Source organism: Trachemys scripta, chromosome 4 (assembly GCF_013100865.1).
Source record: "Trachemys scripta elegans isolate TJP31775 chromosome 4, CAS_Tse_1.0, whole genome shotgun sequence".
In the NCBI taxonomy this organism is placed as follows: Eukaryota; Metazoa; Chordata; order Testudines; family Emydidae; genus Trachemys; species Trachemys scripta.
Window position 1 is genome coordinate 56,475,139 of NC_048301.1, and position 26,178 is coordinate 56,501,316.

Consider the following 26,178-nt stretch of genomic DNA (forward strand, 5'->3'; position numbering starts at 1 on the left):
CTGAATTAGGTGTTTTTGTTTGAGATTTCTTTTGGGAATGGGACAGCAGAAAGAGCAGAGATTTAGACCCCAATTCAGGACAGCACTGAAGCAGAGGCTATTTTCCTGAATCAGTGTACCTGAAAAATGCTGAGCTCACTCAACTGCAGCATATCCCTGAAATAAAGCTAAAAGTAATTTAAAGTAACACCAGGCCTACTTCTTCCCAGTTAACTAATCTTTTATATCAATCAGGTTAAGAAGTTTCCCGGATAGATCTTCAGACCACCTTCCAAACATAAGGGTTTGCTTCTCCAAACATCAAATAAGAAATTAGGAGTTCTTCTCTGCTATTAACTGAAAGCTAAATATCATAAGTAGCAAAATTCATAATGAAGGACTCTAAAGTAGAGTAAAGCTTCTTGGCCAGTACATTCATTGCTGTAAAAAGATCTCACTATTAAATGGAGTATAGAGGAGTATCTGAAAAATAAGGCTAAAATAAAAAACTTAACTGCTGGAGAACAAATGTACCAGAAAAAGTTTAAAAACTAATGAGCAACCTACCATTCCTCTGATGTAGCACATCCTACAGTACCGATTCTCCACTCACTCCTAATGATACTGATTCATTGCAGTTCTGAACAGGGCGCTTTCTTCATTTGCTTGCCCATATTCATTACCAGCCCCACTATTCTCAACATTCTGAAGAACTCTCTACATTTCCTCCTCCATTACTTTCCCATGCAATTTTCTGTTTCAGCCGCTAGGTGCCACCAGTACATCCTCCCACATTGCCACATAACTCTATGTGGGTATAACTTAATACCACAGGCATGATCCTGCATGCTTATTCAGTCAAAAATCCCACTGTTTGAATAAGGAACGCTCTAACATTCTGCCCAGCAAACTCAGGCTACAGTAACTGTTGGAGAATATTATTTTCAGCAATTAAAAAAACATTCTAGCTTGTATTGGCATTTAAATTAAATATATAATTAAAAGGAATTTAATATACCTAGAATTAAGGTGAAAATGTAGGCAAATATGGCATTTTAACAAAAAAAAAAAAAAGCCTTATATGTATTTTTTAAACATCCAGTCAATTTAAGCTGAACATTTAAGGCTCGTAAAAACTGTGAACAGTTGAAATGTTCCATTATTTTTTAAAGTTCCACTTAAAAGAGTTTTGTATTTAAAATTTTTTACTATAGTGCTTGTAATGCAAATTGTTGTGCTGCTACATTAGAACCAGCAAGTTAAAATTAACAATAACAAAGGTGAAACTACTCTACTTTCACAAGCAAGCTGAATGAAACAGAAAAAAGGATGCATACAATTTTTGTAGTCTTTTAACTGCATCATTTAAATTATTAGAAGTTTTATAAAATTAGAAATTTTCTTAAATAGGCTGCAGTAATTCCATATAATTAGAATTTTTATTTATTTATTTATTTGGAAAACATCCCTAGTTTGAACTTTGGGGACAAAATAAAGAAAGTGAATTTTTTTTAATAGTATTTTGCTATCACAGTGAATATTTGAAACTCCCTTGGTACAAATGTCATAGTCAAATCAGGTCTAGAGTAATAGTTCCCTGGAATAAGGAATTCCTACATTGCAGAGAAACTTGTGCATACATACACCAAACACAAATAAGCACCCATAAAATAATCACAGCTAAGAGCCCTACCCATAAAATGCAAATGAGAATTACTTAACCTTAGAACTGCACGTATTTGGTTTTGCCTTCTCTTTCTTTTCCATTTCTTACTTCTGCTCACTCTATTAGTTTTTTTTCATCTTTCTCTGCATTTCTCCATTTTCCCAAATTAATTTCCCTCTTCATCCTGTGTGGTCTTTCACCTATCTTCTGTCTCTTCCCCAAAGATTCCCCTCCCTTTCCCCACATAGTTGATTTCCAACTCCTCCATTGTTACCCTTTAGTTTTCATTGCTCTTTAGTCCCCAAACTATCCAAGGCCCCAGAAGTCAGCTACCCAGTAGCAGCTTAACACAATTTCTTGCTCACCCTTGTTTAAGAGCAGAGAATGGGCAGCCTTACCCTCTCTTCCACCACTACCAGATCTTTCTCAAATTAGTGGGGGGAAAGGGAGACCTGCAAAGTCACCCTACGCCCTAAAATTTCAAAACAGAATGGTCATCAAGGATCTCTGAAGATTCTGGGATAATGAAAGTGTGGGTGGTGGAGGGAAGCAGTTTCCATGTCACTTGGGAGATCCCCCCTGCAAAGAAAATCAGGTGAGGAGGTAATTTGAAGGACAGGTGGTACCGATCCGGGAGTTTGAACAGGCATCTATTGAAATCTGGATATTCACGGTGGTCTAAATAAAGTCTAATTATTGGGACCACCCTCTAATCAAAATTTGATAATTGCTAAATTGTTACAGTAATTATAATTATTAACTTTTTACTATAAATGGAGTGATCTCGGTAAACAGATAATGAATGTCCTAAATAATGGAGGCCAAACATTTCAATAAAATAAAAGGATTCCTACAAGTGTTTGGGCTTCACAAAGGAAAACATGTGACGTCTTGGTGTCTCTTCTGCATAAAGGAAGAACACAGCTTCCATTCCCTCTGACTGCAAAGCAGCATAAAGCACTGTTCCGTGGTAATCACCTGAGTAACTATCTGATTGATCTTTCTTCTCCTGTTACAGGTAAGGCTAAAGCTACAGCTCATTTACTTGATGACAGACATTAATAACATCACCTGTCACTTTTGTCCTCCCAGGAAGGCAGCAATAGAAATATTGCTGTTGGGCAGCTGCAGCCTGATTTATGTGTCAGTAAATATCCTCCCTACTCCATATTTGCGGAAAAATCATTATGTGACTGGATCACATGATACAGTGTGCAATTATCCTGTTACAGTGGCAAGGTTCCAATAGTACGATACAGCAAATAAATGCCACCCAACCAACAAACAGGAGGAGCAAAGTTAATAAGGAATTTCTTCTGAATATTACAAATTCTTCCCACCCATTCCACCCAGCAAAAGATTAAATAAAAGATACTTGTTTGTCCACGTAAATTACTTTTTCAATATACAATGCACCTAATCCCAGACTACACACATACACAGTAAGTACACATTCTATACATTCTGAGGTTCCTGAGAGCCTGGGACAGCCAGAGGATTTAACACCATATGTAAGAAATACCTTCTTATGTAAAATACAATGGATCCCATACTGGTAAGAGCATGTGTTTTTACCATATGGATGGAGATGAAACCAGATGAGGCCCAAAACTCTGATATAAATCCAGATCCAAAATTCTACAATGTTTGAGGTTGTTCTGATCCAAGATTTTAATTTAGGCTCATTTTTAAATCACACAAGTTCACAGGCTGGTTCTGACAAAAGTTGAACACACATGGTGTGTAAGACTGCAGAACAAAATCTGATACAAGAGAGTAAATTCCATTAAACCCATGGGTTTTATTATTAAGCCAAATGGTCTCGTCTGTTTTGGCACCAGATTCCTGGAGCCAAAACCTCAAGTGATTATTCTATTTGTGCTATGTAGAACTGCTTTTAGATACTGGCTTCCCTTCCACTAGTGAATTGCACAGCACACCAAAGTATTGCGATCTGACTGCCCTGTGTGAATGTTGCTGGCACAAACTAAAAGGCACCTTATTCATGTTATTGTAATCCTCTTTCAAACAGGACTATGTTAATGCAAACTAGGTACCTTTTGTTTGTACCAGCAGCATCCATACAGAGCAGTTAGATTGCAACACTTTGGTATGCTCTGCAATTCACATTTCCGTAGTTCGCACTGCAGCACTGTGTGAACTTTGGCTTAACACACATAGATCTATAATCAGTATTGCTTAATACACTACTGGAAGGTGCTCAGAGCACATCTACATGGTGACACAGAAAAGTTAAGGCAAATCAACTAAAAATATGAAGTCATTGCACATAAGTTAATGCACATTAAACCCTCAGGTGGATATTCTCATTCAGGAGTAAAGTGGCCTTCATTCACATGACAAGTCCTCTGATACTACAGTCATGAGAGATGAGCATTGTTTAAGAACCCATATAGAAGAGAATATAGAACAGAACTGGCTGCCTACTCACAAGCCCCAGGAGTAGCCTCTTGTAGTCAGGAGGAAAAGATGAAGGGGAAACTTTGCTCACTGCCCACCATCCTTATTATTAGTTTCATTTCAGTTGGCATGAATGAGATTCTGACATTAGGAGAAAAGATGTCACAGTCATTCCAGATGAGTGACATTTGGAAGGTATAAAAATTTAGAATGGCTGCACTAGTCACAAGTGGCAAGCTGGTTTGTAATAAAAACACCAGCTTCCCAACAGAAATCTAATGCAACTTGCCAAAATATGTTAAATCATACCAAGTTGGAACACACCTATTATATTATAACATTTGTGACAAATAATATAGTAAAACAATTTTAAACTCCTACTTCCATCACCAAATGAACTGGAGTCAAATTGGCAGTTACCATCAATCACAAAAACTCCAACTTCAGTCAATATGCACATAATAGGGGAGCTAATTTATCATTTATACCTAACATATCCCTACCTAATCCTTTCTATTCATTAATAAACTGTTAACTCTATTACAGTTTTTAATACTATGTCTAAATAACAATTGTTAAGATCAAATGAATTCAAGTAACTATGAGGGTATGTCTACACTACCACTTAAGTTGATCTAACTTACATCGTTTGGGGTATGAAAAAGACACCCCCTCTGAACAATGTAAGTTACAGTGGCCTAAGCTCTGTCCATACTGGTGCTAGGTCAGCAGGAGATGCTCTCCCACGACATAGCATAGGACTATTCCACCTCCGCAAGAGGTGGAAGCTAACAGGAAATCACTCTCCGTCAGCATAGAGCATCTTCGCCAGACGCACTTCAGCGGTGCAGCTGCACGGATGTAGCGCTTCCAGTGTAGACCTGCCCTGAGTAAATTGGATCTTGCCACAAATAATGGAACAACAACTGTTTTACTAGGACACACTAAAATGTTCCCTTTTCTGCATCACGTTTCTCAAATGAATAACCCGTCACATGGCAAAATCTCTTTATGTGATAGTTTCCAATAGCCTTTTATAGGCAATAATACTTAAACATATCCTGAATTTCTATAAACATTACAAAGCCAAGAACCCAAAAAAACTGCCAGCCAGAATCTCCTTGAACTACTCTTATCTACCAAAACAATGTGCATCACAAGTCATATTTGACATCCTAGAGGAACAGGCTTTCTAAATTCTATTTTTGCATCTCAGCAATAAAATATGGTTTCTTCCATGAAATCCTTTATTTGCTAAGATATGGCTAATGCAAACCTATAGTAAGTACTCTATTATCAAATCAATAATAAAGCATACACAATATTTATACCAGAAAATGTCATTATAAAGGTTTTAAAATAAAACTGTTGATACAAGTCAGATACTCTGCTAGGGGTCCCAGTCCATGAATGAGGTTCCTAGGCTCTAGTACAATATAAATAATAATAAACTTAAATACTATTAGTTTTATTATTGATGAGTACATAAAGCTTGACAAGAGATAATAAATACAATTATGTAGAGTTTTGAATGGGGGCGGGAAATCACATCAGGCTTTCATTAAAATACAGAATGCTTTGCGGGTTTGAAGTTAATTAAGCCAGATCTTTGCAGTGAAAACTCTAACTCCCTATCCAGGCACAGAAAGTAGGAAGCTCATATGTAAAATATGATCACTTTCTTCATGGTGACATTTCCCCTTGAGGGTCAGATTCCACCATTTCCACTCTAAACAGCCAGAAATAATTATAGTAAAAATGGTGAGATTTTGCTGCTTGAAAAAAGATGTCCTCATGAAACCCATGAGAATAAGTGTTGGCAAATAAGAACATAAAGTGAAATAGATTCATTTATACTCCAGCATCCAGCTGGTTCTTAAAAAGGACAGGCTCCAAGTGGAGTATTCACTTTTTTTCTTTTTGCCTGAAGAGATCCCTAAAGAATCTGGCTGCTGTTGGCTAGCTGACAAATATAAGTTCTGAGAGACATAGGCCACCTACATAGTGTTATTCCTTATTCATTTGGAAAAAATTACAAATAATAATTCTTTCACTTACAAATATTTTCCTCTTCAGACTACTTTAACTCCACCCTTATAAAGGCATTTAAGTATTATCTCCATTTTACAGAGGAAGAATGAGGCAGACAGTATAAATAATTTACCCATGAAGGAAGTTTGTGTAAAAGCCACGATTAGAGCTCATGAGTTTGTGGCTCTAACCCATGCTCAGACCACTACATACGTTGCTCTAGTATACAAGACTTTCATTTGGTTTAAAATGTGTTGAAGGATGGATCCCTTAGTGGCAATCCACAGCACAGCTGAAAGAGGTTTTCATACTTCAGAAACTGTAGAGAATGCATCTGGCATTATTTGGTATTTCCTTTGCTATTATTTAAAACACCTATGTTTCAATAAGAGCTCTCTCCTGCAGAGCCTGGTTTCTCTCTCCTACAAAGAAATCAAAATTCTGTTTATAGCATCAGTCTGTTGCCATAGAAACTGTGGTGCCATAGAGACAGCATGACTTCACTGCAGGATCAAGTATGATGGAAAGACAGGCTGAGGGAGCAGAACCTTGTTTAAAAATATAAACAAAAGAATTAACTAAAAAGATTGTTAATAATAACTATGAAAGCTAAATGGATTTATATTTAAGTCTGATTCATTCCAAAGTTGTCTCCAATATGAATGCCAATTAAGTCCTTTTTTATTTATTACTCTTTTCCCCCTTTGTTTAAGCAATAGGAAAAGTTGTTCCAGCTTCAAGTGACTACTAGACCTACATTTACTAAATAAGCATTTTTAACAGAGATCATCAGATCTGCAGTTTTTTCCCTTGTGTGTCTTGGCGATGATAATTCTTCAAACACAGGAGTATTATATACTGAAAGATCTTTTACTTCATAGGTAAACTATGCACATGCAAAGAATAATCATGTAACTATGCTCTCTGCATTCTTCCCAGCTCCAAATGCTGTAATGTATTAAAGAGATACTTAGCTTTAATTTTAGTTAGATTGACAAATTTTAAAAAGTACAGTTTCTGATAGAGAACCCAGTAAGTAGTGTCTGTTGATTTTTTTTAAAAATCCTTTTAGGAAGATTTTTACAGGTGTATTTATGCTTTCCTGTTTATGTTCATAAGGCACTTTTCAGCAAGGGAGAATCTGACTTACTGCCTGGCTATGTAGATGAAAGCAATGCAGTCCAGCCCTCATGGTTTATTTCTTTGAAAGTCACATGATTTTGGCCAGGGCTGGAGTCAGTGTAGCTATAACAGGAGAAGCTTCATACCTCTCACAAATTTCAGGCTTACCCAAAGGAAAACATCCTCCAATTGGCTGCATTTCCTACTTTTTTGCCTCCTGGGGAAGAGAGCAGCCAATCAGGGCTGCTGCGGGAAGCAGGCCGAGCTCTCCACCTGTCCCCTCAAGAGCAGAGAGGACTTTTTGGGTAGTGGACAGCAAAGAAAAGTAGCTGACACCATTCTTAGAATAAGGGAAAAGGGATCAAAACGAGCAAAGTGGCTCAGGGTGATCTTCCGGTTCCATCCTCCTCACCTCACCCCTCTCCATCCCTATCACACCAGATCTGGGAAGGGTGAAGAAGTGAAGAACCCCTGGAGCTGCCTCTTTGCCCCAGGTCTGGAAAATGAGAACATCAGGAACTGCAAGAAAAGAGATTAGACTGGAGGAACAGGCAGATGTGGGTGCTGAGGGGTGCGTAATTAATAGTTGGGGTGTGGGAAAATGTGGAGATGAGGGGACCCAGTTAATTAATTCAAATTTTGGGATTTGGGGAGAAGCTGGAAGCTCCACACCATCAGGCAGCCACCAAGAGCTCCTGCAACAAGGGCCAGAATCACCTTACTCAATAAATTTGGGAGAGATGGCGACACTAATTGTCACACACACACTGGAGGTGCATAGAGGGAATTAGGAAAAAAAAGCACAAGACAGACCAAAAACCTCAGTATAGACTTTTTTTTTTATAAATCTTAGAGTCAATCTACTGTAAAAATGATATGTTATCACTGACTTCTTTCTGTTATAACAAGCCATGCCATACTGGGTCAGACTAATGTTCCACCTAGCCCAGTAACCTGTCTCTGAAAGTGGCCAGCGCCAGCTGCTTCTGGCAGTTGGAGGTTTAGGGACACCTGGAGCATAGGGTTGCATCCCTGACCATCTTGGCCAATAGCCATTGATAGACATATCCTCCATGAACGTATCTAATTTTTTTTAAACCCAATTAATACTTTTGGCCTTCACAACATCCCATGGCAATGAGTTCCACAGGTTGACTGAGAGTTGTAATCTTAGCAGGGCTACCAAGCACCACACGTAGGTCTCCTGTCGCCTGTTTGCACCTCAGATGGATTCTCACACGTCAAGCCAGGCTGTATGCAAGCATTAGGGTTTATCAGCAGTTAGTCGCTCCTACCACTTGCTGAGAGTCACTGTGATGCCTGTTGACTAGGCAACAAGAAGCCTCAAATTCTTGCAGCCACCATGGAGCAAAAGCCAATGAGCAGAGCAGAGGGAACAGCAAGACAAAGAGGTAAGGAGAGAGCATACAGCCTGGGCATCCCCATCCCCTCAGATACAAACTGCTAGTAGCTTCCCTTCCCATCCTGGAGATAGGATTCATTCTTCCCCCTGCTTTTAGAGAGAGTGAGGCTATAAACTCCTGCCTCCACTCCCATTTGATTCTAGTGCCCTAACGGTAGTGGCACCTTCCTGTTGCAACTCAGCCACTGCTGGGACAGAGGGAAAGGAATTCAGTGATGCTCTCTTATTCATAAGAAACAGCAAACATGGAGCTAAAAATATCTTGGCAGCTGTGTTTTATGGAGTACTTGTAAGTACAGAAGATACACAGTGTTTTTACAGAAATAAAATTTTCAAAATGACTTATTTTAGTCTCTATTCTCTAATGGTCACTAAAAAAAAAAAAAAAACCCTACAGCAGTTCACCAAGATCATGTTACTCATTCAAATGGTTATGCTGGGGAAAGGGATTTAGATGAATTGGCATAAACAGGGTTAATGAGTAGCAGAAGGAAGAGGTGTTGGCTCTGAAATTTGTCCTTGGAAATGGAACCTTAAAGTAGACAGTTAAAGTATAGTGAATCTGGTGAAGGTCATACTGTTTTGTTTTTAAAATGAAACAAATCCTAACCTAAAAAAAGTAAAAATCAAATACTATACCACAAATATTATTTCTATATTGCCTTCTATTACTGTGGCAGCTGGGCACTTTATTTACAGAGATTAAAATGCAGAACAAGAGCGAAACAAACTACTGATCAAATGCTAAACAAAATAAGTGATTTTAAAATTGTGCTAGACTCAAGTTGTGTCTGACTGTGACTAAAAGGAGCACATTCCAAAAAAATCAGGGGAGGATAACCAATATCTGAGAGATCCCTGCCAATAGACAGTGTATAAAAATAGGTTCTGAAAACAAGAGCTTTCCATCTGGTTTTAGCTGTTGGGATGAGTTATCTTCTGAGAAACGCTCTATCAATTAATAGAGTCCCACACTACTCCATCATGCATCTGACGAAGTGGGCATTCACCCACGAAAGCTTATGCACCAATACATCTGTTAGTCTTAAAGGTGCCACAGGACCCTCTGTTGCTTCTATCAATTAATAGAGTCCCACAGTACTCCGCGCTTAAAGATAAACACTATCCCCTTAAATTGCACTTGAAAGCAAACAGGAAATCAGTGAAGACTGGGGTACAGGCTGTGAATATTCAAAACAGGTCTGCACTACACAGATTGCTACTTGTGCAGATGACACTACACCGGGGACAAGTAGCATTCTGCTCTTCCAGGATCTTGCAGATGAGCTTCAGGGGTAGTCGTAAGCAAAGTGCATTGGGGTTTCAATCCTAGAGCTAACACAGACAACATGGCTAATTTGAGGTTTTCACTTACAGACAGTTGCAGTGTCCTAGCCAGTCATACGGTTTCACTTCAAGCCACCGCTACTCTCTGGGTATCCAGGAATAATTATGGAGCCAAGAGGCTGCGAACCATTTAGGCACAAATCTACTATACATCCTCAACAGATGTTACAGACACAGCCTTCACCCAACTCCTGTAAAAGCATCACTTGTGTTTCATCACAATTGAATCACCAGCAGTTTGTTTTCATCAACATCCCGATCTCTGCCAGACACTGAGTGAATAATGGAACTGTAGAATTTAGGCTCTATAAAAAATAAGGCTTAGAATACCATCAGCATTTTGATGACACTGTCACCCACAATGTCTCAGTAACAAACAACAATATATGTGGGATCTAAGTGAATCCCCACCTTCCTATTCACATCCCAGTAAAGCATGACCTAGTTCATCTCATTACTAGTACAATATGGAGCTTTTGTTTATTGAAACTTGTTCCCCTTTTGCCATGAAAGATTATATTTCACTTTAGACATCTAGGAAGTAGGAAAAAAGATAGGAAAGCCCTTTTTTCACTTTTCATGTTAGGAAAATTAAATATTCCGAATGTAATACTTTTAATAAACAAATAGAAGTTTCAGAAAAAGAGACAGCAGAAGTCCTGTGAAAAGCTGAAATACTGTACTTTGCACATATATTGTACTGTTCATTTAGGGATCTCTCTGACTTTTCTAACTGATTAGATACAATGTAAGTGATCCAATTCAGTATGTAGACGTATGGTGGGTCAGATGAGTTAAGAGCTGTGTTCCTGTCAGTGCTTGAAAAACAAATGTAGTTAACTTTCTGAACACCCCTGTGTGGCAGATACGCCTTGTGTTACGTCCATTTTATAAAGCAGTAAACTAAAGTAGAGAGAGAGGTTAAATTACTAGCCCAAATTCATAGCGAGTCAACTGCAGAGACAGAAAAAAGCCTAGGGTGCTAGTTCTCAGTTCTCCCCTCTAATAACTTAACTACCCTCCCTCTTTTCCTACTACAAAATACTTAAATAATTTATTTACTTTATATGTTAACAGTACTATTTTGACACAGAACATCATTTAACTAGCATTATTCTCTTACCTATGAGTAATTATTCAGAAATAGAAGGGGTTCAGGAGGGAGTGAAAAAGTTATGAGTCAAGGAGAAAGTGAAAAGAGTGAGAATATGTAATTTAGAATCCAGACAAATACGAAGGGACACAACAGAAATAAACAAGATAATGAATCATATAGGAAAAGCAAATCCATTACTCCCATTTACCCTCTCTAGTAATACAAGAGCAGGTGGGCCTTCATTGAAACTGAAAGACAACACACTTAAACCCAATGCAAGACAGGCAATTAAACTGCAGAATTTATTGCCAGAATATAGCATAAAGACCAAGAATTTAATCCTTTTTTAATCCTACTAAATCTTTTATGGGTAAGTTTTTCAAAAGTAACTAGTTGAATTAGGAACACAAATCCCATTGCCTTTCATTTAGGTGCTTTAGAAATAACCCACAATGTATGAGTCAGCCAGAGTTACACTGGATACAATAAACACATTTTTAAAAAGTGTGGCTATGAACCCTCATGCTCAGGGCACAAGCCAACAACTAGCTGATATGGGCTAGGACGAAACATCCCCCTACAGGTAAACTATTCCAGAAACGTCCAACATTGGGTTTCTCATGCCTTCTGCTGAAGCATCTGATACTGGGATCTGTTACACGCAGAATACCAAACTAGATGGCCCAATGATCTGATTGGATACGGCTACTCCTATGTGCCTATGCAAAGAAGGTAACAAAACTAAACATGTTAATACTCCTACTTCTACTCTGAATGTAAAAACGTAAGTGTGATGGTATCTAAAGAGAATCAGCAAATCAGATTAGAATCTGGCGGATTCAATACCCAAAACCTGTTCTAACCCAAAAAGAAGGAATCTCTAGTAATTCTGACATATTAGACCATCTTGATCCCTCCACTAATTTAAACAGAGCTGCACCAGAGATATGTTTGGCCTAGTGTATCAGAAAACAATGCCATTTTTTTTTCATAAGAAGTTTCAAAAGGTTATAATTTCTTCAGATGGCATCCAAACCCAGAGAGTTTCAAATTACCTACCTACAGGTCATGGTAACTAGTTCCATGCTGGGAAAAAAATAATATGCTTTCAGCTTTTTAAAATAAGAAAATAACCACTACATTTTTATATTTCACAAACCCAACACTTGAATCATTACAATGATCCATTTCTGCAAGTCTTTCACCTTTTTGTTTTACCTGCTTCAGTGTACTTCAACCCCACTTTTTCTTTTCCATCATTGATTTCAGGTGGTGGCCAGACAGCCTGGAGTTTCCCTGGAGTTTTGTCATCTTGCTCCGAGGGATTCAGGTCAGGCTATTCAAAATATGAAAGAGAAGATTAAAATGTTGCAATATTAATCCATTCCAAAAATGGTGAATGCTGCGTTTAACTAAACTTGTGTATTTAAAGCAATGGTCGTCCATAACTGGAGCTCATTTACATTATAAAATTAGAACCAGGATGATTATCAGTTCGATTCCAATCCATTATAATGAAATCCAGTCGGTGAGGATGAAGAAAGGAGGAAAAGAGTGTAACAACAACTGCTTTGGGGGTGGGGTGAGGGGAAACATCATAAAGCTTATTAGCATGTTACATGCAGCAAATTAATTTAAATTTAGCAAAGTGGCTCTGAAAAGCTGCCTATCCTTTTGTGAACTGAGGAGGCTAATACCGTGTCAGGAATATTAATCTTTATTCTGTATCTATAGCTAAGTTGGAAGAGTCAAACATAGTTTTGTTGCAGGTGAATTATAGAAGTGCTCACTAGTGTCACTGCTACACATGAGAAACAAATGCCCTGCCAGCGTCTATATTTTCCTCACCACTGGAAATTTACTGTAAGTTGATATTGTGTCTACAAGGTCTCAGTCTACCCAGGGGAAGTTCTTAGAGGGTTTTTTAAACAACCCCCCCCCCCATACACACACACACACACACACACACACACACACACACACACACACGGAAACTCAACACTGAGTGCAGGGAAACAAACTCTAGGTTATCCAGCTTCAGATTCAGGACACAACCCCACAATCCTTATTCAGACAAGCAATCCTACTGTAGTCAATGAAAATAGTTTTAGGAATTAATTACATCTGCACACATGTATAATTGCTAAAGGATGTGTCCTTCTTTTGCTCATTTAACTCAAAGGGGCTTCTTTGTGGGGTTTTTATTGCCTTTTTTCACTTAAAAATACACATATCCAAAACACCATATTGACAGAGGCTCCAATCCCATAAACATACAGGAACATGCTTAACTTTAAACAGATAAATAGTTCCACTGATTTCACTGTGAAAACTGTCCTATGTACAGCTGAACATGTGGAAGTATTTGTAAGATCAAGGATTAGGTGTATAGACAATTGAAAGAGAGGATACCTTTTAAGGCCCCTCTCTTGGGCAAGTCACCCAGAAAATTGTATACAACTTATTGTCTGTTGCGTCATCTGTCATAATACAATTCTTTCTAAGAGGGTTTTAAAAAACAAAACAAAACAAAAATTACTTTTAGAAGGAAAGGCCATTAAAATAAAGATAGTGTAGAGTTGAGGCTGACACTGATCTCTGATAACTCTCTTTAGGTTTTCTTGAAGTCTAGGTATATGGTATGAAGTTTAATATTTACAATAAGAATAAAGAGTGAATTTCAGTCTTAATTCTCTATTAGGATAATTAAAGATATTTGCAATAAATACTTGTAATTTAACTTTGGTTCGGAGAGCACCCACATTCAGTGAAAGGAAAGCAATTGATTTGCAGCCACATTTTTTAAATTAGACACTCAAGTTGGAGGCCTCAAATATTTTGGATTCCCAACTTGAGACATCTTTGGCCTTGTTTTCAAAGGTGTTCATCATCTGTGATTCTCACTGACTTCATTCAGAACTCAAGTTGTCCAGCTCTTGTGAAAAGATTAAAGGTGTCTCAAATTGGGAAGCCAAAACTTAAGGCTCCCAAAATCAGAAGCCACGCTTGAAATTTTGACCTTAGTTATTTTAGTTTACATCAATCATTTTATCAGCAGAAATTATTTTATATCCATTTACCTCCAGCCCTTAGAATGTAAAAGTAACTCAAACCTACAGATTTCAGGTCAGATGCTCCATTCCCAGACTTTGATTTTGATCTTTCAAATACTGCTTTCAGCGACTCCTTTTCATTTCTCATTTTGCGTTTGATGGCTTCCAGCTCTGAAGTATCAACAGTTATCTCCTTTTTTGGAGGCCGGGTAAACAAAGCTTTAAACGCATCTAATGCTGACTCCGGTGGGCTTGGTTTTGTTTCTTCAGCAGGGGACAGGGTCTCCGTTCTATCAGTGGCTTTGCTCTCCTGGCCTTCATCACTGGTCTCAGTCTCACTAGTCTCCTCACCTGAATCTTCGGCTTTATCTTCACTTTTAGGGACGAACAGCTGAGAGAGCTGTTCCAGGAAAGTAGGACTTGTTTTAGGCTCAGCTGGTTTCTTTTTAGTGAGCACGTCTGATGTAATATTAGATTTCTTAACAGGCTGTTTTAATTTAAGCAGAGCCAAATCACTGTCCTTCAGTTTAATTTCTGTGATAGTCTCTCCATCCTCTGCAGCTAGACCTTTTTTTCGCACACGCAATCCACTAAAGAAAGCAGGTAGCTGAGAGGTCTTTTTACCTATGGCTGATCTTGGGGAGGATGTGTTATTAGAGCCATTTGCTGAAGATCCTTGTTCTTCTCCACTCATAGGCTCTTGAGGATTTTCCCCTAGAGAAGGTGGGCCAATGCAGTGCTCATCTGTTAACATTTGGTCTTCTCTAGCTGAGCTACATTCCAGATCACCATTCAGCTCTGTTGGAAGCTGCTGAGAAATTGGTGAGGTTGACTCAGTTTCATCTCTCTCCACAGTGGCATTACTTTCACTGGACCCTTCTGATTCCATTTCTTCCTTAGCCTGGTTGTTATTCTCTAAAGACTCAGCAGACAAAGCCACAATATTTAACACAGATTTGTTTGTTTCGTCTCCATCACTGTCTAGGTCTGTACTCTCATTGTCCGACGCTGTATCACTTGTTGTATAGGCCAAAGTACTTTGTACAAAAATGGCATCCTTGTCATCTCGGTCACATTCAGACAAAGGAGGCTGTACAGACTCTAAAGGAGGAAGAGATGGTTCATTCTGTTCAGCTAACTCCATATTCAGGTCAGCCTGGCCGCCGGGCTCCGGGTCAGCCTGGCCGCCGGGCTCCGGGTCAGCCTGGCCGCCGGGCTCCGGGTCAGCCTGCTGTATTTTGGGAAGCACATGATGTACTTCTGGATCATCATGACCACCACCACCCTTGTCTTGGTTGGCAGCTTCGGTATTTGTATCAGTATCAAAAGTTCGAAATGCCTTAAGTACTGCTTCTTTTTTCGAAGTTGCTGGTTCCAATTTAGTAGTAAATCCAAAAAATGCTTTCATAGAAAATGCCGTGAAGAAAGGCTGTCTGCGTTCAGTCTCTGTTGCATGCCCTAGATCTAAAAGCTCACTGCTGCCAGGTGAAATGTTATTTGCTTCCATGTTGGGCAAACCACAATATAGCTTTTACTTTTGTTATTACTATTAGTTACCTTCTACACAATTGTTTATTACATCCGTTCAGTCTATTAACTTACAACAGGAAATGCAATGGGAGCTCTTCTTTCTGTGTCATCAGGAAAGCCAGTCTCCCCAAGGTCACACTATCCCTCCTTTCCTGTTTCTAGTGCTGTAGTATGGACTGAAAGCGACTGTCAAATTTTACAACTCCAGTCCAAGAGAAACAAGAAGGCTCTGCATCTTGACATACAGTATTCAAAGTTCTTGGCAGCTTCGTTACTTGTTCCTTTACACAAAAAGCTTTTTGTCAGGGAAAATCTGCCAGCACTGTAATCTCAGCTGAAAACTCGACCAATGATCACTGCCCCAATTCCTGCAATCCTACTGGTTACACACAACTAAATTCCTACTTGTTAAAATTGAAGAGCAACTGTATAAACGAAAAAGCCCGTTGAACAGTACGAATCGCATTAGTTTCCTACTTCCTTATGGGTTGTGAACGTCTGTCAGCTGAAAACTCCTGAAAGCTTCTTACATGTAACCTTTTCCACTTTGTCTAAAACCTCCTTTAGTTAATCCAGCAACACAAAAACTCTGTAAAATTAAAAATCCAGACAAAGCAATACTTCAAAAATCTCTCCCAAAGAAACAAAAACAACCTTCTTTGATCTTCTGAACTGTTCTGAATTCTCAACTGACTACAGTAACCAGACGTAGTGCCCTTGAAACTGAATAAAAAAATACCAGGCTCTCTTCTTCCGCTTTGCTGCAGGTTTCATCTGGAATGCAGATTTCAGGCTCCAGGGCCAGTTTAAAAAAAAAAAAAAAAAAACACCACACCAAGAAGACTGGTTTCATATTACTACTGGTTTAACTCTCCATGGCTATTTCTGTGAACTATAAACAGGTACTTATCAACCATTCACCACGCCCAATGACAAAAAGCTATATGGATAGGCAGGGTAAACACTCAAAGCTCAGAAGTGAGCAATTAACTGTGTAGAGAACAGACCTGTTACTTTTTTATTATTTCAAAGTACGATACCTTCTGCAAAGACATTTCAGTTCAATAATTTCCTCTATATTGCCTACATAACTATATGTAAGGGGCTCTCTAAGGTAATTTCACTGTTTGGGAATGAAAGCTACAAGTTTGTAAACCTCAGCATTTCCAAGGGAAACATTTTTATTTGTAACATATAAATAAAGCTCATGCATAGAATCTGCAAAAGTTCTCTCACATTAAGAGTAAGGTTCATTTTTATTCCCTTTTCAATTTAAGAAACTGCAAAAATTGCACATACATAAAAATTTCCCGATTTCCTTGTCTACTTCTTCCTGCATCATTAAGAGACTTGTTAAATGTGAGACCACCGATTCACCTATTATGGATGACACAGTGGTTAATGTGCTAATGTTTCTGATACAGTAGTCCATAACTCACCTAGTCATGAAGATTACAGCATGTTTGCTAATCATGAGGTTAATTTCCACCATTCATTTCTGTGATATTAGCTTCCTCTGAAGAAAACCATTTGCAGATAATATATCACTGGTATGCCAACATTTAGAAAAAAATTAACTAAAAAGGCTGGTTATTGAAATAGACAATGCCCACCTCTGTGTCCTGTGCACTGAGAAAATGCAGTATCAATTTATTATATTTAACTTCATGCCTAAATATTTCAAAAAATTAAGAAAGCATGAAAATAATTAGGGAAAAGTTAGTTTTGAAAATGTAAGATGACAAAGTAAGAACGTTCATAAGATCTAAAAAAAAAAAAAAAAAGTTGATTACACTTCTGATCTCTACTCAGGTCAGAAACAAAGCCTCCCTAACATCAAGTTGTGATATTAAGGACTTATCTCAGGCATACACACCTTTCTGAATTATATATTTGCATGCATACACACACGCAAAGGGTGGGAACCATTCCAAATACCTTACCTTCCTTTGTGACTTAGCAGGGAAACAATATAGTCTGTCTCGCCTATTGTCCATCACCACATATGTTCTTTAAAACTTTAAAGGATTCTTTAAGTTTGGTCCTGTTTATTCACTGTGCCCCCTCCTGTACCCCAAACCCCTCATCCCCAGCCTCCCTCAGCTCAAGCCCACACCCAAACCCCCTGCCCCAACACAGAGCCTGCACCCCCAGCCCAGAGCCCTCACCTCCTCCAACACCCCAACCCCTGGCCCCAGCCTGGAGCCCCTTTTTGCACCCTGAACCCCTCATTTCTGGCCTGCATCCCCAGCTGGATCCCGAACTCCCTCACAAACCCCAAACCCAACCCCTGCCCCAGCCTGGTGAAAATGAGCAAGGGAGTGATGGTGGGGGAGAGTGAGCGACAGAGGGAGGGAGGATGGAGTGAGTGGGGGTGGGGCCTTGGGAAGGGATGGGGCAAAGAGCCTCCGGGAAGGGGGCAGGGCCAGGATGTTAAGTTTTATGCAATTAGAAAGTTGGCAACCCTACAGCCAGCCCTGGTGTAAATGATTGCTGCAGGGGCAGTTTTAACTTAAGCCACTGGCATAAAGTCCCACACCAGCAGAGAACTGGGCTGCCAGAGCCTTGCTCTGCCACACATAGGTGCCGACTTCCCCTCTTTCCCATGGGTGCTCGACCCCCACTCTACCCCCAGCCCCGCCCTCACTCCACTCCTTCCATGAGGCCCCACCCCTTCCCCACCCCCATTCCAACCCCTTCCCCAAAGTCCCTGCCCCAACTCCGTCCCCTCTCTGCCAATATTCCAACTCCTTCCCCAAATCCCAGTCCTGGCCCTGCCTCTTCCCCACCTCCTCCCCTGAGCGTGCCACGTTCCCACTCCTCCCTCCACTGCTGGAGCATGCTAATGCTGCCAAATGGCTGTTTGGCGGCTGCCAGGTGGGAAACGCTGGGAGGTAGGCGGAGGAGGGGAAGTGGTGAGCTCGGGGGGGGGGGGGGAGGAGAGGGGAGCTTGGCTGCTGGTGAGTGCTCCAGCCCCAGAACACCCACGGAGTTGGCGCCTATGCTGCCACAACCTCCCTGTGGGTCCCTTGTGCTGGGGAGGATGTACTGGTACAGGTGGCCAAGGAGCAACCTCTACCAGTTTAGCACTGGTGAAGATTCCCCTTACATAGGAATTCTTTAGTGCAAACCTCTGAGCATTTTAAATTCACTTTGTGCCACATAAGTAGCGTGAAGTATACTTAATGGACCAGAGACTCCAGCCCACAGCATTTAAATTTACACTTATTTGTATGTCGAGACCCAGGACAGAGACTTGTTTTTTTATGTTTTCCTAATGCTTCATTTTGCCTCCCATTTTTTCTGCTGTTCTTATTGCCGTGGTTGTGCTTTTCCTCTTGCAATTTATTTTATTCATCTGAGATATGGTCAGCTCACAATGAAGGCACAGTAACTTATACCAATTACTGTGGGTTTCTTTGGCCTTGTCTACGCTAAAGAGTTTTGTTGACAAAGGCAGCTTTTGTTGACGAAACAGTGGATGCATACAAACCACAATGCGACATTTGGCAGCAAAAATGCCCTGTTTTGGCGACAAATAAAACCACCCCAACAAGAGTCATAAGGCTTTTAGCACAAAATTTTTGTTGACAAAGTGCCAGTGCAGTCACCATGCTTGATTTTATGACTTTAATTGGCCTCCAGGATGTGTCCCACAATGCCCATCCTGACCACTCTGCTCAGCAGTTTGAACTCCACTGCCCTGCAGCCAGGTAAACAACCATCTGCCTCCCTGCCCCCTCTTTAGAAGCCCCTGGAATTTTTGAAATTCCATTTCCTGCTGGCTTGGTGTGGAGAGGTCTCATTGCATCTTCCCAGGTGACCAGAGCAGGTTATTGCAGCAAACGCTCTCCCACTTGGACCACTGCGGGGCTGTTGGATCTGCTCAGTATATGGGGAGAGGTGGCTGTGCAGTCCCAGTTGCACTTGAGCCATAGGAATTTTGATACCTATGGGCAGATTTCTCGAGACTTGTGCAAAAAGGGGTGTAAAAAGGGCTATGATTAGGACACACTGCAGAGCAGAACAAAGATAAAGGAGCTGAGCAGGAATACCATATGGCGAGGGAGGCAAACTGTCACTCTGGTGCTATGCCTAAGACCTGCTGGTTCTATACAGAGCTGGACACTATCCTTGGCGGTTACCCCACCTCTACCGCCAAGATCCCCGGGGATACTTTGATGGGCTTGGAGGCAGCGGAAAGAGGACCTAACCCAGAGGACGAGGTCATTGATGAAAAGGTGGAGTTAGATGAGGATGTGGAGCTCCTCGGGGGGTCGCCTGGTGTGGTAGGCAGCCAGGAACTGTTCACCACTCCAGAGGTATCTAGTCAATCTCAGCAGTTCCTCTCCGGCAAGCAAGAAGCAGGAGAGAAGATGCCTGGCAAGTGGCTGTGGCTTGTGTCGTGTGGAGGTGGATTCAGGGTATAGAAATGTACACGGCTGGCTGTGTTTCTGTGAGCTGGACATTTCCCTCTGTAGCTAATCAATATGGCAGAACAGGGTGTTGATGCACGGTCAGATCTCATGGGAATCCTCCAGACAGATCTCTAGGAAACAAGTAAAGCAATCACTTGTGCAGGGACCAAAGCAGCACACAGGCAAGCAGCATAGCGACCAGGGAGGAAGCCACAAGTGTGTAGTGGATGTACCCTCACTTCCCTGCTTACCCTCAGCAGTGAGATATCTGCTACAATGACCCCCACCTGTGGGAAAAGTGGGAGAATTTTAGAATTTTTTCTCTCGTTGGCTGCACTGCAACCGTTGCAGAGTGCTCTTTTCCCTATGTAGCACGCCCCCTCTCCCCCCTGCCAACACTCATCATGCTTTGGGTATTCACTGAGATGTGTGCTTGCCAAGGGTCAGTGAGAAAGTGATTGTTATGTTACCAGAGGTGTATTTTACTGAAATGTTTCAATGTGTGCATGAACTTAACAATCATGACCCAGGAACCTATCCTTGTAACAAAGCCCGATGCCAACTCTGTCCACATATCTATTCTAGTGACATCATCATAGGGCCTAATCACATCAGACATACCATCAGGGGCTCGTTCACCTGCACATCTACCAATGTGATATATGCCATCATGTGCCAGCAATGCCCCTCTGCCATGTACATTGGCCAAACCGAACAGTCTCTACGCAAAAAAATTAATGGACACAAATCTGACATCAGGAATCATAATACTCAAAAACCAGTGGGAGAACACTTTAACCTGTCTGGCCATTCAATGACAGACCTGCGGGTGGCTATCTTAAAACAGAAAAACTTCAAAAACAGACTCCAATGAGAGACTGCTGAGCTGGAATTGATATGCAAACTAGACACAATCAACTCAGGATTAAATAAGGACTGGGAATGGCTGAGCCATTACAAACATGGAATCTATCTTCCCTTGTAAGTATTCTCACACTTGCTTCTTATCAAACTGTCTGTACTGAGCTATCTTGATTATCACTTTAAAAGTTTTTTTTCTCCTACTTAATTGGCCTCTCAGAGTTGGTAAGACAACTCCCACCTGTTCATGCTCTCTGTATGTGTGTATATATATCTCCTCAATATATGTTTCACTCTATATGCATCCGAAGAAGTAGGTTGTAGCCCACGAAAGCTTATGCTCTAATAAATTTGTTAGTCTCTAAGGTGCCACAAGTACTCCTGTTCTTTTTGAGGATACAGACTAACACGGCTGCTACTTTGAAACCAATCATGTTTCTGTGCATTGTTCTGTGTGCTTTGGCAGATGTGGCCTTGAGGAATCGCCACACACACTGGCCAAGCATCTTCACCAGCTAAGAAAGTGCCCAAGGTAGAGCAAAGACGACATGTTCTGGGAGGTGTGCACTTCTCCAATGCAGAGAAAGGGGAATGCAAGGAGTGAAGGGAAGCCAAAAGGCAGGACAGAAAAGAAAATCAGGAGTTTGTTAAGGACATTACTGAGCAAATGAGTAAAGTCATGGAGGAGCAAACGCAGATGCTGAAGTCCTTAATAATGCTGCAGACTGAACAGATGCATGCCTGCCCTCCCCTGTAGCACATTCAGCACTCTTTTCTGTCCCCCCACCACCCAACTCTGCCCGCACAGTCCTTTCCTCTTTCCAGGATTTCTCGGTTTCCCCTTCACTCCACCCCCTCAGGCAACTTTCAAAATGATAGCCAAACCTACACACAGCTCTGAAAGTCTGCCCTTCCCTGGTACCTCCTTTCCCACCGTGTGTGTGTGTGTGTTTCTTGTGCAATAAAAGCAAAGCTTTTGAATGGTAACTCATCTTTATTTGTTTCCTACAAATTAAAATATCAGGCACTACCAATACATACACAGGCAGTTTAACCATTTAATTACTGGACTGTAAGGCCCCAAATTCCACCATTGCTTCCTAAGAAAACTACAGGTAATGTAACATTGCAGCACCAATCACAGAGATATACATTACTGGTTTTCATTTTCAAAGTGTTGTCTCAAAGCCTCCCTGATTCAAATTGCCCCAATCTGGGCCCCTCTGATAGCCCTGGTATCTTGCTGCTCAAAATCAGCAGCCAAGCAGTCTGCCTCAGCACTCCACCCCTGAGCAAACCTTTCACCCTTAACTTCACAAAGATTATGCAATGTACAGCACGCAGCTATAACCATGGGCATATTGTCCTTATTGAGGTCTAACCTGCCATAAAGGCATCACCAGCATGCTTTTAATCTGCCAAAGGAACCATTCCACTGTCATCTGGCACCTACTCAGCCTGTTGTTGAACAACTCCTTACTGCAGTCCAGGTTTCCCACGTCAGGTTTCATGAGCCATGGCTGTAAGGGGTATGCCGGGTCTCCCAGGATCACTAAGGGCATTTCAACATCCCCCACTGTAATCTTGTCTGGAAAGAAAATCCCCGCTTGTAGCTTTCTGTACAGGCTGGAGTTCCTGAAGATGCATACGTCATGCACCTTCTTGGACCACTCTGCATTAATATCAGTGAAATGCCCATGGTGATCCACAAGTGCCTGCAACACCATGGAGAAGTAACCTTTTGTATTTATGTACTCCATTGCAAGGTGGTCTGGTGCCAAAATTGGAATGTGTGTGTCATCTATCATGCCTCCACAGTTAGGGAAACCCATTTCTGCAAAGTCGTCCACTATTTCACATACATTTCCCAGAGTCATGGTTCTTCATAGCAGGATGTGATTAATTGCCCTGCACGCTTGCATTAATGCAGCCCCAACAGTCAACTTCCCAACTCCAAATTGATTTGCGACCAACCAGTAGCAGTCTGGAGTCACCAGCTTCCACACAGCAATTGCCAGGTGCTTCTCTAGCGATAGGGCAGCTCTCATTCTGGTGTCCTTGCACTTTAGTGCTGGGGCGAGCTCCCCACACAGTTCCAGGAAGGTGGCTTTCCGCATCCAAATGTTCTGTAGCCACTGCTCATCATCCCAGACCTACATGACAATATGATCCCACCATTCAGTGCTTGTTTCCCGAGCCCAAAAGCGACAGTCCACTGTCTGCAGCTGTTCCGTGAATGCCATAAGTAATCTAAAGTTGCTCCTATCCATATCACACAGCATGTTAGGCAACAGAGTCTTCTTCAGTTAGGAATTTTGTGATTAACTGCACTGCCATCTGCGATGCTTAATGACAGTTATCAGAGCATAGGAGAGCAGTGCGGGATCCATCCCTTCTCACAAAAATGCAGAGGTGCACAGCAAACAAGGGCCATTGAAAAATGCAGCAAAAGAAAGCTGGAAGCCCATGGAATGCTGAGACAGAAAACAATGCATCATGGGACATTGAGCCCAGTCCCAAGATGCATCACGATTCGCTCCACCATCCCACAAGACCTAGCGGCAGAAGGCGTTGAGCTGGACTGTGGAATAGGTACCCACAGTGCATTGCTCAGACTGTTGATGATAGTGCCCCAATTGTGGACGCACTCTGCTGACAGAGGAAGTGAGTGTGAACATGCAATACTGATTTTTGTTATAGCACTTTTTGAGTGTCGACATAACTTTTGTCGACAAAACTCTTGTAGTGTAGACAAGGCCTTTTAAAATAATTGGTATGATGGATCCCTTCCCAGCAATCTGGTGCATAAACTCTTTCAAGCTGCCCTATTCAAACCAAGCTCACTCATCCATATTGTACCAGACTATTATCCTTGTATTAATATTAAATAGCACTTCCATGTCTGCTGCAATACTATGTAATCTAGGAATACTGACTGATCTGCAATAATGTGATGAATACTTTATGTGGCCTGATTATTGAGAGAGTCACTGTATGTCTATACTGGGCTATTGGGTTTTCCAGTATGAATGAATTGGTTTAGTTTAATAGGAGACTGATGGGAAAACAAGCAGGAAGGCAACACGACAGATCTTGATAAGTAGCCTCCCAAGAAACACTTGGGGGTGAGTACAAAACAATGGCTGAGCTATTAACAATGATGACGTTACTTCCAGGCTCCAGCCCAAAGTTACACAGCTGTTTTGCCAAGGCTGGCAGCCTGGGGATCAAAGGGAAACTAAATGTTTAAAAAGACTCTCTGGAGAGAGGGAGGGCAGAATTGAGTGAGTGAACAGTTCCTGCAGGAACAGACGTGGACACAGAGACAGGTCCTGTGAGAGTATCTGAAGGAGCTGGGGGCCACCCAAGCTTCCAGGGGATGGTAAGTTTTAGGGAAGACAGGCTGAACAGTAGGCACTATTTATAGTTTTAAGATCTTTTTCTCTGAAATGCTTTGCAAAGCAACATATTGTTTATTTAAGAAGGCTGCTTGGTTACTTGGTGCCATTGGAAATAGCTCCTGAAGAGCAGAACTGCAGGTACTGACCACAACTTGGGTCTGCTAAAGTAATCACAATTAGTACACTAGGGGACTGCAACCCAAGGCCCAGCCTGAATGTAGGAGAATCATATGATTCCACCCTGAGAAAGGTGCAAGTAGAGAGGCTTGTCACCTGCGAGGGTACAATCAAGGACAACAGGTGCAGATGAAGATGCAATTAGCCCAGTAGCAGTGACAGTACTCATTTGCAGTGAAGATAAGTAGGTTTTATGACCTATTGTTTATATGTATTCCAAATAAATTGTAGACTTATACAATAAGACTTTGTGGCCAGCTGTCAGAATTGGAGCAGTGAAAAAAGGGGGTGCAGTAGTGTATTGTAGAAGTGGACATACCTTGTGATGAGCCAAATCCAATCCCTACAGAAGTGGCTACTGTTCTAGAGGAAGGTACCTACCAAACAACAGTGGTTTACAATTTGCATTTTTCACTTCCTGAAGCACATTATCAGGAAAACAATCTCCCCATCCCAAAGCCATCCGGACCTCAGCCTGAGGGAAGGAGCCCAACTTTGTATCCACTACTGGGAAAAATATCTCAAGACTCATGTATTCTACAACCAATTCAAGGTTACCGCACAACCTACAGGCTACTCAGTTTACCCATCCCTGGCCTCACACAAAACTTCCACAATCCATTCAGGTTTCAAAATCAGACAGTCGCCTCGAACAAGGAGACAGAATAATTGGTTAAAAAACAAGCACTCCTATCTATTGAATAAAGTGCTTCTGAGTAAAACATAACTAGTGTATATATATAAAAAAAAGAAAGATGCCATCATGCAGTGAGAAATGAATGGGATTGAGTTGACATACAGGAGTTTTAACACTGAGGGAATCAATCTCCTGTGAAACATCCTCCAGCAGAACTCACTACTGACCCTGGACTCACAGGTTGTACATTTCTCAGTACCCCTCTATAAATAGCTACAATTTCTCTAAGAAGAACAGGCTATGGCAATTTACAAGCCCCCCATTTGCCATCCCTGACCTATCTTCAGCACTCTCATACTTCAAAAAAAGCTCTTGAAATCAGTGTTAAAGCAACTTTCAGAACCAGGAGGAGTTGACATACTAATTATACCACAGAACAAACATTCATGACAACTGAAAGTACATTTAAATAATCCACACCCTTTGTGACCTACATTTAAATCACTGATGGAAGTTACACACCCATAACCCTCTCAGGGACAGAATTCTTGAAGTACATAATGCCTTCCCTGGGGAGAGTCTTAAAACTTCCTCTGACGAAAACACACAATAAAAGACACAAAGAAAATAACCCTTCCCCTCAGGGATTTAAACCAGGGTCCTAGACTTTGTCAGAAACAGTTCAGGTGACATTCCCAGATGCTTTCCATTACCACAGATTAATGGGATGGACATGAACACGTAGGCTAGTCTACAACCATATGGTAACACTATACAGAATTTCAATGCGACGCCAATGCCTGGGGGTTTGGAAGGAGAAATGTTTGAATCATCTCTTGAAAATGATTACACAATCAGAGGCCAGTTACTTGTTCTACAGAGGGCAAGCCATTGTCAGAGAAGAATGATTTCCACAGCAATTCATTGGAATGCCTATTTGATTTGTTTACCACCAAAATAAAAAAAAGGATGATGTTGATGGTGTGTTCCCTTCTGCTTAGACAAGGGCTCAGCAG

The 26,178-nt window shown here is 41.1% G+C and overlaps 1 protein-coding gene across 4 annotated transcripts in view; it reads right to left on the reverse strand.

Annotated features, from left to right (window-relative positions):
* FMN1 (formin 1) overlaps positions 1 to 26,178 on the reverse strand; it is a 369,260-nt gene that overhangs the window by 246,085 nt on the left and 96,997 nt on the right. For 2 of the 4 annotated variants that reach the window (XM_034769719.1, XM_034769718.1), the window contains exons 1-2: positions 14,203 to 16,370; positions 12,304 to 12,421 (exon numbers count right to left, since the gene is read on the reverse strand). In XM_034769719.1, the coding sequence (XP_034625610.1) occupies positions 12,304 to 12,421; positions 14,203 to 15,645 (1,561 nt within the window). In that variant the 5' untranslated portion in view covers positions 15,646 to 16,370. Of the gene's footprint in view, positions 1 to 12,303; positions 12,422 to 14,202; positions 16,371 to 26,178 lie in introns of those variants that run through there. The other 2 variants (XM_034769715.1, XM_034769716.1) reach the window with 1 other exon arrangement.